The following is a 12999-nucleotide window of genomic DNA, read 5'->3' as shown; positions in this document are numbered from 1 at the left end:
AAATTTCTCTTTGCTAAGAAGCATTTTATAAAATTATTATTCTTATACTTTTCTTTAATGGAAAACATGTACATTACGGTACTTAATTTTTACCCAGAAATGATTTGATATTGAGATAAAAGCAGCTGCTGTCACACCCTGACCATAGAGAGAAGTTTATTCTCTATGTTGGTTGGGGCGTGATAGTGACTAGGGTGGGTCATCTAGGTGATTGATGATTTATGTTGGCCTGGTATGCATCCCAATCAGAGACAGCTGTTTATCGTTGTCTCTGATTGGGGATCATATTTAGGTAGCCATTTTCCCCATTGTGTTTTGTGGGATCTTGTCTACAGTTAGTTGCCTGTGTGCGCACCAGTAGCTTCACGGTTCGTTTGGTAGTTTGTTGTTTTTGTTCAGTGTTCATTTATTAAAGGATAATGTACGCCTACCACGCTGCACCTTAGCCCATTCCTTATGACGATCGTGACAGAAGATCCCACAAAGCACAAAGGGGAAATGGCTGCCTAAATATGAACCCAGTCAGAGACAATGACAAACAGCTGCCTCTGATTGGGAACCATACCTAGCCAACATAGACACACAATCACCTAGATGACCCACCCTACCCCGACCTAACCAACATAGAGAATAAAAAGCTCTCTATGGTCAGGCCGTGACAGCTGCATTGACCATGTCACCAGGCAAGTCAAAACTCCACCCATGCAAAACCTGCTCATTAGAAGGTCCTGTGTAGATTGTATTTTCAACCAGCAACTATCAGGAAATAACACTGTTCTAATTTTCTTTACACTTTTACAGTGTTAGTTTCATCAGCTGTTGTACAATATGACACAAATCACAGGAAAAACTGAATTTAGGCTGCACTGGGCCTATAAAGGATTTAAAAGATTTCAAATATTATTAGAACCCAGGTCTGGTAGAAACAGCTACAGTAGGTTGTTGGCAGTTAAGAGCGTTGTGCCAGTCACCGAGCAAGGCACTTAACCCTAATTGCTCCTGTAAGTCATTCTGGATAAGAGCATCTGCTAAAATGACCAAAAAAATATGAATAACAGTTTGAAATAATACACTGTTTTCCAACACTGCTGAAGACCTGTATTTGTTTACATCATTGTTGAGATGCCTGGGGGAAAGAGGGGGTGCCTTGGGAGGTCTGGAGGAGACAAGATGTTTTTACAGCACAATTTGTTTGGAGCCGGGGTTGAGGATGAAAATGGAGCAAGGGGTTGCTTTTGGAGTGAGGTAGTGGAGGTGAAGGGGAGGAGGAGAGGAGGAGAGGGGCCTGTGTGACTGCTGATAGTTAGGGGGAGGTGGAGAGATGACGAGGGTAGCTCTTTGCTCATGCTGCCTCAGGACTGCATTCTGTAATTAATTTTGTATCTCTCTCATCACTCTCTCTCTCTCTCTCTCTCCTTCTTCTCTTTTCATCTCTCTCCTCACACTTGTTTTGTCTCTGTTTGAAGTGGGACTCTTTAGGAAGGCATTGAATTTCCAGGCATGAGCCACTTTGATGCTTTAAGTACCCTCCGTTGTCTCCTTGTGAAAAATGTAAATGTGAAGCTGCCATTTACAGATGTCGGATCTTAATTTGAGCCTGTTTACTACAGCAGGAATCCTGCAGCAACATGAAATTTGAATTATAAATGTAGGAAATGCACATGCAAAAAGTGATTTCAATTACAAATTTCACATCAATCAATCAATTACATTTATTTATAAAGCCCTTTTTACATCAACAGATGTCACAAAGTGCTGTACAGAAACCCAGCCTAAAACCTCAAACAGCAAGCAATGCAGATGTAGAAGCACGGTGGCTAGGAAAAACTCCCTAGAAAGGCAGGAACCTAGGAAGAAACCTAGAGAGGAACCAGAATCTGAGGGGTGGCTCCTCTTCTGGCTGTGCCAGGTGGAGATTATAACAGAACATATCCAAGATGTTCAAATGTTCATAGATGACCAGCAGGGTCAGATAATAATAATCACAGTGGCTGTAGAGGTTGCAACAGGCCAGGTAGTCCTGAGGCATGGTCCTAGGGCTCAGTTCCTCAGAGAGAGAGAATACTTAAATGCACATAGGACACCAGATAAGAGAGGAGAAATACTCCAGATATAACATAAATACTGGACAGGAGGCATCGGAGGTCCTTATATTGGGTTCCCTATATTGACCAGAGCCGAAAGTAATGCACTATATAGGAAATTGGGTGCCATTTGAGACTGTCCTGACCTTTCTGTTCTGATGCCTGTATTACTGTAAGCACAGAGTTGTTACAAACAAGGAGCTACACAGAACAGTGTGTATACACTTGTTGCATTCATCATCTACATTCAAATGGAATTTTATCCATTGTAAGCAAATGATGTCCAAAGCAACCAAGTAATTTAAAGAAAACTCAATTTGGATGATTGTTTAACTGTCTTTGTGTTTGTGTGTTCAATTCTTTCTAATGCTGAACCTGAAGAGAAGGATACAGAGAAAGAAAAGGATACGGAGAAAGAGAAGGAGAAGGAGAAGGAGAAGGAGATAGAGAAAGAGATGGAGACAGACACCAGCGCTAGTGAACGTGAGTATTTGATTTCATGTACATTTAATGTAATTTAATTATGTATACATTTCACTTTACATCTCTGACAAGAGGTTACACAGGGGAAGAGGAAAGGATTACACATAGGAAGAAGTAAGATGTTACATAGGGAAAGTGGAAATAGGTTACACAGGGAAAGTGGAAATAGGTTACACAGGGGAAGAGGAAATAGGTTACACAGGGGAAGTGGAAATAGGTTACACAGGGGAAGAGGAAATAGGTTACACAGGGGAAGAGGAAATCGGTTACACAGGGGAAGAGGAAATAGGTTACACAGGGGAAGAGGAAATAGGTTACACAGGGGAAGAGGAAATAGGTTACACAGGGGAAGTGGAAATAGGTTACACAGGGGAAGAGGAAATAGGTTACACAGGGGAAGTGGAAATAGGTTACACAGGGGAAGAGGAAATAGGTTACACAGGGGAAGAGGAAATAGGTTACACAGGGGAAGAGGAAATAGGTTACACAGGGGAAGAGGAAATAGGTTACACAGGGGAAGGGGAAAGATAATGAATGTTAGTTCATAATAGTGCATCGGTTGTGGGTGTATGAACAAACTTCCCCAAGTATCTCCTCACTCAGTGGTTAAAAGACCATGTGAAGAGTCAAATAGTGTCTGACTGCAGTCTGATGCAGAGGCTCTGAGAGTCGCCTACAAGTATATGTTAGTATCCTACATTTACAGAAATATATACAGTGCCTTGCGAAAGTATTCGGCCCCCTTGAACTTTGCGACCTTTTGCCACATTTCAGGCTTCAAACATAAAGATATAAAACTGTATTTTTTTGTGAAGAATCAACAACAAGTGGGACACAATCATGAAGTGGAACGAGCAAAATCTACAATGGAATGGTTAAAAAATAAACATATCCAGGTGTTAGAATGGCCAAGTCAAAGTCCAGACCTGAATCCAATCGAGAATCTGTGGAAAGAACTGAAAACTGCTGTTCACAAATGCTCTCCATCCAACCTCACTGAGCTCGAGCTGTTTTGCAAGGAGGAATGGGAAAACATTTCAGTCTCTCGATGTGCAAAACTGATAGAGACATACCTCAAGCGACTTACAGCTGTAATCGCAGCAAAAGGTGGCGCTACAAAGTATTAACTTAAGGGGTCTGAATAATTTTGCACGCCCAATTTTTCAGTTTTTGATTTGTTAAAAAAGTTTGAAATATCGAATAAATGTCGTTCCACTTCATGATTGTGTCCCACTTGTTATTGATTCTTCACAAAAAAATACAGTTTTATATCTTTATGTTTGAAGCCTGAAATGTGGCAAAAGGTTGCAAAGTTCAAAGGGGCCGAATACTTTCGCAAGGCACTGTAGGCCTATTTGTGGGTGTATGACCACGATCAAACTTCCCCATGTGTCTGCTCAGTCAGTTGGTATAAGACATGTTGAAGGGTCTGAGTGATGATGAGTGATTGTCTTTTAGTATCCTTCAATATCCTACACTGCCCATAGAATCTCAGAGATAGAAAGCTGTGATTATAAACTCTTCTCCTCCTCTCTCTCACTCTCTCGCTCTTTCTCTGTCTCACTCTCTCTCTCTATTTCTCCCTCTCTCTCTCTCTTCACCTCATCTGTCCTCCTTTCCTGGCTGTCTATTAGAAATAAATGCTAAAGTCGAGAGCTTGGAAGGATCTGACCCAACTGAAACCGACAGCTCTCCGTCCAAAGGTAAGTTGGCATCGGAGGCTCTCACACACAAACGCACACACGCACACACACTCATTCAGCACACACACTCTCAACAAACACACACACACAGACACACACTCTCTCCCTGGTCATCTTCATTGATCTGCTTGTGGATTCTTATTAGCGACCACAGCTGTTGAATAAAAATTCACATCAGTCTGAGTACCCTCAGCATTGAGTAGGGACGCCTGGCATCTGTCAGTATTTAGCTTCACCCTCCTTCACTCACTTCCTCTCTACCTCTTTCTGTCTATCCCTCTACCTCTTTCTGTCTATCCCGCTACCGCATTCTGTCTATCCCTCTACCTCTTTCTGTCTATCCCTCTACCTCTTTCTGTCTATCCCTCTACCGCATTATGTCTATCCCTCTACCTCTTTCTGTCTATCCCTCTACCTCTTTCTGTCTATCCCTCTACCGCATTATGTCTATCCCTCTACCTCTTTCTGTCTATCCCTCTACCTCTTTCTGTCTATCCCTCTACCTCTTTCTGTCTATCCCTCTACCGCATTATGTCTATCCCTCTACCTCTTTCTGTCTATCCCTCTACCGCATTATGTCTATCCCTCTACCGCATTATGTCTATCCCTCTACCGCATTATGTCTATCCCTCTACCTCTTTCTGCCTATCTTTCTGTCTATTCCTCTACCTCATTCTGTCTATCCCTCTCTACCTCTTTCTGTCTATTCCTCTACCTCATTCTGTCTATCCCTCTCTACCGCTTTCTGTCTATTCCTCTACCTCGTTCTGTCTATCCCTCTACCTCTTTCTGTCTATCCCGCTACCTCATTCTGTCTATTCCTCTACCTCTTTCTGTCTATCCCTCGCTACCTCTTTCTTTCTATCCCTCTTTACCTCTTTCTGTCTATCCCTCTACTTCTTTCTGTCTATCCCTCTACCTCTTTCTGTCTATCACTCTACTTCTTTCTGTCTATCCCTCTACTTCTTTCTGTCTATCCCTCTACCTCTTTCTGTCTATTCCTCTACCTCTTTCTGAGGGATAGAAAGAAACCCCTCTATCCCTCTACTTCTTTCTGTCTATCCCTCTACCACGTTCTGTCTATCACTCTCTGCCTCTTTCTGTCTATCACTCTCTACCTCATTCTGTCTATTCCTCTACTTCTTTCTGTCTATTCCTCTACCTCTTTCTGTCTATCCCTCTATCTCATTCTGTCTATCACTCTACCTCTTTCTGTCTATCCCTCTACCTCTTTCTGTCGATCCCTCTCTACCTCTTTCTGTCGATCCCTTTCTACCTCTTTCTGTCTATTCCTCTCTACCTCTTTCTGTCTATCCCCCTCTACCTCTTTCTGTCTATCCCTCTCTACCTCTTTCTGTCTATCCCTCTACCTCTTTCTGTCTATCCCTCTACCTCTTTCTGTCTATCCCTCTCTACCGCATTATGTCTATCCCTCTACCTCTTTATGTCTAGCCCTCTACCGCATTATGTCTATCCCTCTACCTCTTTCTGTCTATCCCTCTACCTCTTTCTGTCTATCCCTCTACCTCTTTCTGTCTATCCCGCTATCGAATTCTGTCTATCCCTCTACCTCTTTCTGTCTATTCCTCTACCTCTTTCTGTCTATCCCTCTACCTCATTATTTCTATCCCTCTACCTCTTTCTGTCTATCCCTCTCTACCTCTTTCTGTCTATCCCTCTACCGCATTATGTCTATCCCTCTACCTCTTTCTGTCTATCCCTCTACATCTTTCTGTCTATCCCTCTACCGCATTATGTCTATCCCTCTACCTCTTTCTGTCTATCCCTCTACCTCTTTCTGTCTATCCCTCGCTACCTCTTTCTGTCTATTCCTCTACCTCTTTCTGAGAAAGAAATCCCTCTATCCCTCTACTTCTTTCTGTCTATCCCTCTACCACTTTCTGTCTATCACTCGCTACCTCTTTCTTTCTATACCTCTTTACCTCTTCACATCAGTCTGAGTACCCTCAGCATTGAGTAGGGACGCCTGGCATCTGTCAGTATTTAGCTTCACCCTCCTTCACTCACTTCCTCTCTACCTCTTTCTGTCTATCCCTCTACCTCTTTCTGTCTATCCCTCTACCGCATTATGTCTATCCCTCTACCTCTTTCTGTCTATCCCTCTACCGCATTATGTCTATCCCTCTACCGCATTATGTCTATCCCTCTACCGCATTATGTCTATCCCTCTACCTCTTTCTGCCTATCTTTCTGTCTATTCCTCTACCTCATTCTGTCTATCCCTCTCTACCTCTTTCTGTCTATTCCTCTACCTCATTCTGTCTATCCCTCTCTACCGCTTTCTGTCTATTCCTCTACCTCGTTCTGTCTATCCCTCTACCTCTTTCTGTCTATCCCTCTACCTCATTCTGTCTATTCCTCTACCTCTTTCTGTCTATCCCTCGCTACCTCTTTCTTTCTATCCCTCTTTACCTCTTTCTGTCTATCCCTCTAATTCTTTCTGTCTATCCCTCTACCTCTTTCTGTCTATCACTCTCTACTTCTTTCTGTCTATCCCTTTACTTCTTTCTGTCTATCCCTCTACCTCTTTCTGTCTATTCCTCTACCTCTTTCTGAGGGATAGAAAGAAACCCCTCTATCCCTCTACTTCTTTCTGTCTATCCCTCTACCACGTTCTGTCTATCACTCTCTACCTCATTCTGTCTATTCCTCTACTTCTTTCTGTCTATTCCTCTACCTCTTTCTGTCTATCCCTCTATCTCATTCTGTCTATCACTCTACCTCTTTCTGTCGATCCCTCTCTACCTCTTTCTGTCGATCCCTTTCTACCTCTTTCTGTCTATTCCTCTCTACCTCTTTCTGTCTATCCCCCTCTACCTCTTTCTGTCTATCCCTCTCTACCTCTTTCTGTCTATCCCTCTCTACCTCTTTCTGTCTATCCCTCTACCTCTTTCTGTCTATCCCTCTACCTCTTTCTGTCTATCCCTCTCTACCGCATTATGTCTATCCCTCTACCTCTTTATGTCTATCCCTCTACCGCATTATGTCTATCCCTCTACCTCTTTCTGTCTATCCCTCTACCTCTTTCTGTCTATCCCTCTACCTCTTTCTGTCTATCCCGCTATCGCATTCTGTCTATCCCTCTACCTCTTTCTGTCTATTCCTCTACCTCTTTCTGTCTATCCCTCTACCTCATTATTTCTATCCCTCTACCTCTTTCTGTCTATCCCTCTCTACCTCTTTCTGTCTATCCCTCGCTACCTCTTTCTTTCTATCCCTCTTTACCTCTCTTTCTATACCTCTTTACCTCTTTCTTTCTATCCCTCTTTACCTCTTTCTGTCTATCCCTCTACCTCTTTCTGTCTATCCCTCTACCTCTTTCTGTCTATCCCTCGCTACCTCTTTCTGTCTATTCCTCTACCTCTTTCTGAGAAAGAAATCCCTCTATCCCTCTACTTCTTTCTGTCTATCCCTCTACCACTTTCTGTCTATCACTCGCTACCTCTTTCTTTCTATACCTCTTTACCTCTTTCTTTCTATCCCTCTTTACCTCTTTCTGTCTATCCCTCTTTACCTCTTTCTGTCTATCTCTCTACCTCTTTCTGTCTATCCCTCTACCTCTTTCTGTCGATCCCTCTCTACCTCTTTCTGTCGATCCCTCTCTACCTCTTTCTGTCGATCCCTCTCTACCTCTTTCTGTCGATCCCTCTCTACCTCTTTCTGTCGATCCCTCTCTACCTCTTTCTGTCGATCCCTCTCTACCTCTTTCTGTCGATCCCCCTCTACCTCTTTCTGTCGATCCCCCTCTACCTCTTTCTGTCGATCCCCCTCTACCTCTTTCTGTCGATCCCCCTCTCCCTGTTCTCGGCTCTCTTCAGAGTGAGCTGCTTGGCCTACTCTGATATTTGGCTTCATCCTTCACCACTCTCTCCCTCCTTTCCTCCCTCGCTTCCTTGCTCCATGTCTCCTTCACTCTCTCTTTTTTCCTCTCTCCACAGACATGTTCATTCTTCATCTTTCTCCATCTTGCTCTCTTCTCTCCTCTCTCTTTCTCTCCTTCTACCTGTTTACTCAGGCCAACTGTGCATTTCTAAATCATCTCATCTCCTCTCTTCTCTCCTCCCATACTCTCCTCTTCCCCTCCCCCAGTAGTGACCCTGATATTTTGGTAAATACTGTATGTGAAAGCGAGCCTTAGGAGATTGACTGTGATGAATTACCTACACACTCAACTATCACACACTTTAATAAATCACATTTGGATTGTATATTAACCTAACTCGGAAGCGACATTAACTGCTGGGGCACTAATAATGCTGATAAATCATGACTGTGTCCAAAATGGTACCTGATTCCCTATTTAGTGGACTGTGTAGGGAATATAATGCCATTTGGGACACAGATACTGATAAATCATATTTGAGAAGATACAATACTGCTGCCATGTTGCCATATCCAGGTCTCCATTGAGGGCCCAATGTAATGTTTCTGCATGTCATTTGACATTAAGCCAGTAACCGAAGATTGCTGGTTCGAATTCCCGAGCCGACAAGGTGAAAACCCTTAACCCTAATTTGCTCCAGGGGCGCTGTCCTACTATGGCTGGACCTGTAAAACAACACATTTCATTGCACCCATCCGGTGTATGTGACATCCGGTGTATGGGCCCTGGTCATTAGTAATGCCCTATGTATGGAATAAGGTGCCTTTTGGTACGCAACCCCAGCGCACAGCAAAAATAAATCGATATAGTGCCAAATCATTTTGGGGGGACTTGTAACTATAGCAGATCATTTTTGGTGCTGTATGGAATCTTTTTTTGAAGGTTCTATAAAGAACCATGCTCATAAGGTTCTATATGGAACCTTTATGGTGCTATAAAGAAAAATGTCCTAAGTTTCTATAAAGAACCATTAATAAAAGGTTCTATACAGCACCAAAAAAAGGTTCCGCTATGGTTACAACCCTTTTGGGGCTATATAGAACTCTTTTTTATGGTTCTTTATAGAACCTTTTTGGAGAATCTCAAAGGTACTTTATAGATTGTTTTGAACAACCTTATAGTTTTTTTTATTCTAGTCAGCCAAATTATATATTTAAAATTATTGTGATAATTGAAAAGTTTAATCAGGTGTGCTCTTTTAGCATGTAAAATGACACCCTTAAAGCCAAGTTATACTTGATCCGAAAATGTGGTCGGAAGTTTCGTATGGAGGGTGTGACGCAATTGCGGAGCCTCCGGAGGCATGTAGAGGCCAAATCGAGCTTCGTACCGCATCGCTGTGCGCCTCCCAAATGTTGTAACAATGCGGGTGGCTCCGTATAGTTCCGCATTGACATAATTGGTTGACGGTAGGTGGGCGGGAGGTCCTATATAAACACAAAAAATATCAGCCAACAGAGCACATGGGCATGTCTGTCTGTCTGTCTGTCTGTCTGTCTGTCTGTCTGTCTGTCTGTCTGTCTGTTTGCATGATAACAATATGATCTCACTCTGCAGCCTTACCTCACTCTCTCCTGCAGCCTTACCTCACCCTCTCCTGCAGCCTTACCTCACCCTCTCCTGCAGCCTTACCTCACCCTCTCCTGCAGCCTTACCTCACCCTCTCCTATCTCCCCTCCAAATCCCATAGATAATGCCCAACTCAAACACACACAATAAGTTATTGTCTCACTATGCAAGATACTGTTCGTCCCAAATAGCACCCTTTTCCATTTATCCCTCAAATTCAAATCTAGACCTTTTTTCTCTTCAATGTTCCCCTCTAATCAGGGACTCATTTAGACCTGGGATACCATGTTTGTGCAATTTATTATCAGATAGAACAGAAAACCAGCAGCAGTCCGGACTGTGTAGGGTAAGAGTTGAATACCCCTGCCCTATATAGTGCACTACTTTTCACCAGGGCCCATATAAATAGTGTGCTAGGGAACTCACAATAGAGGGGTAGTTTGGCCCAACATCATGGGGTAGATGAGGAGCACTTCAACTTCCTGGATCTCCACCAATCATGGTCCACCGCGTGAATAGGGTCTATTGTGTTGCCTGTGATTGGTTCAATCCCTGTTGTGTTTCTGGAAAGGTTGCTCTACTTTTCCACCCTCGTGTCATCAACTTCTTCTTATTACTATTTTCTTCCTGTTTTCTTCTGTCCATCCAGATCCTGTAGATAAGAAGGAATGAACAGCAGGAGGAGGGACAATCAACCAGCCAACTGTGAAGAAAGAAAGGGCCACCACATCAGTACCTGTGCCCGTATGCCCTCTTAAACTGGGGGACCGGAGGCACAAGAACGAATCATTCACCATGACATAACTCATTCCCCTATTTTACATGACTTTTTAATTACTTTTTTGAATCTTTATTATAATGAAATGATGTCATCTGTCATCAATGAAATCCATCATCAATCAATCTTTATCTCAGAATCTGTCATTCATTAAATGATTCATCGATCAAATTTGAATATGGATGTAAAAAAAGAAACGTGATAGAGGACTGTAACATATCAAACGGATGCAATACCTGGCAGTCTGTTAGATCTAACTACTACTACTCCTACTGCTGCTCCTGCTACTACTACTACTACTACTCATATTCCAGCTCCTGCTACTACTCCTATTCCTGCTCCTGCTACTACTCCTGCTACTACTCCTATTCCTGCTCCTGCTACTACTCCTATTCCTGCTCCTGCTACTACTACTTCTCCTATTCCTGCTCCTGCTACTACTACTACTACTACTACTCCTAATCCTGCTCCTGCTACTGCTACTCCTACTACTCATATTCCTGCTCCTGCTACTACTCCTACTCCTGCTACTAGTCCTATTCCTGCTACTACTCCTACTCCTGCTACTACTCCTATTCCTGCTCCTCCTACTCCTGCTACTACTCCTATTCCTGCTACTATTACTACTCCTGCTACTACTCCTACTCCTGCTACTACGCCTATTCCTGCTCCTGCTACTACTCCTGCTACTACTCCTACTATTACTACTACTACTCCTGCTCCTGCTACTACTCCTATTCCTGCTCCTACTACTACTCCTACTCCTGCTACTACTCCTATTCCTGCTCCTGCTACTACTACTACTACTCCTATTCCTGCTACTACTACTACTACTCCTATTCCTGCTACTACTACTACCTCTCCTACTCTTGCTACTACTCCTCCTCCTATTCCTACTCCTACTACTCCTCCTCCTATTCCTACTCCTACTACTACTCCTATTCCTACTACTACCACTACTCCTCCTCCTATTCCTACTACTACTACTCATATTCCTACTCCTTCTCCTACTCCTACTACTACTCCTACTACTACTATTCCTACTACTCCTACTTCTATTCCTACTCCTACTACTCCTACTCCTACTCCCACTACTACTCCTACTATTACTACTCCTATTCCTACTACTACTACCACTACTACTACAGTACTACTACTACTACTACTAGCCATGCCCATATTAGCCATATAGTGCCAGAGGAATAAACCTTCTGTTGGAAAAGAGTCTAACCTTCCATTATAGAGGCATATATTGAGAATATTAATAATATCCTAAATATAATATCTCTGTTCCATTCCATCTAGAACATTGTGGGAGCGTTCCATCTAACCTTACATTCCATCTAGAACATTGTGGGAGTGTTCCATCTAACCTTACATTCCATCTAGAACATTGTGGGAGCGTTCCATCTAACCTTACATTCCATCTAGAACATTGTGGGAGCGTTCCATCTAACCTTAAATTCCATCTAGAACATTGTGGGAGCGTTCCATCTAACCTTCAATTCCATCTAGAACATTGTGGGAGCGTTCCATCTAACCTTCAATTCCATCTAGAGTCTAGAACATTCTGGGAGTGTTCCATCTAACCTTAAATTCCATCTAGAGTCTAGAACATTCTGGAAGCATGGGACTGTAAAAATATCAGAACGCCACATTCACCAACCCCAAATAGCTGCACCAGCTCCAGTTTGCAGACGTTAACATTACAGGTTGGGGGTTCCGTATACCACCACCATCCTCTGTTTCTAACAAGCACCATAGAACCGACACAGCACCTTGTCTGTCTGTCTGTCTATCACTAGCTTTGACAGTCTGACATTCAGCAGTGGAAAACAAGACGGAAGATGACATCTTCTAGCATTTACTATGCTTCTGTTGATTGCTGCGTGTATGACTGACATGGTCTTTGAAAATATCTTTGACATAGAGGAGGCACATTGCAACATCATGGACTCACACACAGGAGTACATCACAGCATTATACCAAGTTCAGAGTGTCTGCCATATCTTCTTGTCACACATTTCTTGCTGTTTCAGCACCGATAGCTAGTCATGATTAGGGTTGCAAAGGTAGGGTATATTACTGGAAACTTTCTACGTTTACCAGTAAACTACTAGGATGTTGGTATCTTTCAAGGATTTTATGTAATCTATCACAAGATTTCTAGTGCCCCTTTCTAGTGAACCTTTCTAGTGGCTCTACTTTAGATGATTACCGATGTCTAATTACCTCTGGTCTTATCACATGTAAAATATTTGACATAACTAAATAAGGTGATTAAACAAATATGACAAAGCTGTAAAACAGTATCCTAAATATAAACCACAAAGATTAATACCATTGGTTTAAAAATAAATAAATAAATTGACACAGTGTAATTATTTTTACTTTGTCAATATATATATATATGGTGTCAATGTTTTTGCGTTAAACTGGTGACAGTTGTGAATAGTTGGAAGAGTTGCAGAGTTAAT

The 12999-nt window shown here is 42.6% G+C and overlaps 1 protein-coding gene across 2 annotated transcripts in view; it reads left to right on the top strand.

Annotated features, from left to right (window-relative positions):
• The window catches only part of macrod2 (mono-ADP ribosylhydrolase 2), a 1190608-nt gene extending 1179962 nt beyond the window's left edge, over positions 1-10646 (top strand). For both annotated transcript variants that reach the window (XM_036960545.1, XM_036960544.1), the window contains exons 15-17: positions 2466-2567; positions 4202-4270; positions 10393-10646. In XM_036960545.1, the coding sequence (XP_036816440.1) occupies positions 2466-2567; positions 4202-4270; positions 10393-10415 (194 nt within the window). In that variant the 3' untranslated portion in view covers positions 10416-10646. The remainder of the gene's footprint in view (positions 1-2465; positions 2568-4201; positions 4271-10392) is intronic.
• Positions 10647-12999: the final 2353 nt, after the last annotated feature.

The sequence above is a fragment of the Oncorhynchus mykiss genome, chromosome 23, assembly GCF_013265735.2.
Source record: "Oncorhynchus mykiss isolate Arlee chromosome 23, USDA_OmykA_1.1, whole genome shotgun sequence".
Classification (NCBI taxonomy): domain Eukaryota; kingdom Metazoa; phylum Chordata; class Actinopteri; order Salmoniformes; family Salmonidae; genus Oncorhynchus; species Oncorhynchus mykiss.
Note: the sequence above shows the minus strand (reverse complement) of the source record. Positions and strands in the feature narration are given on the sequence as shown.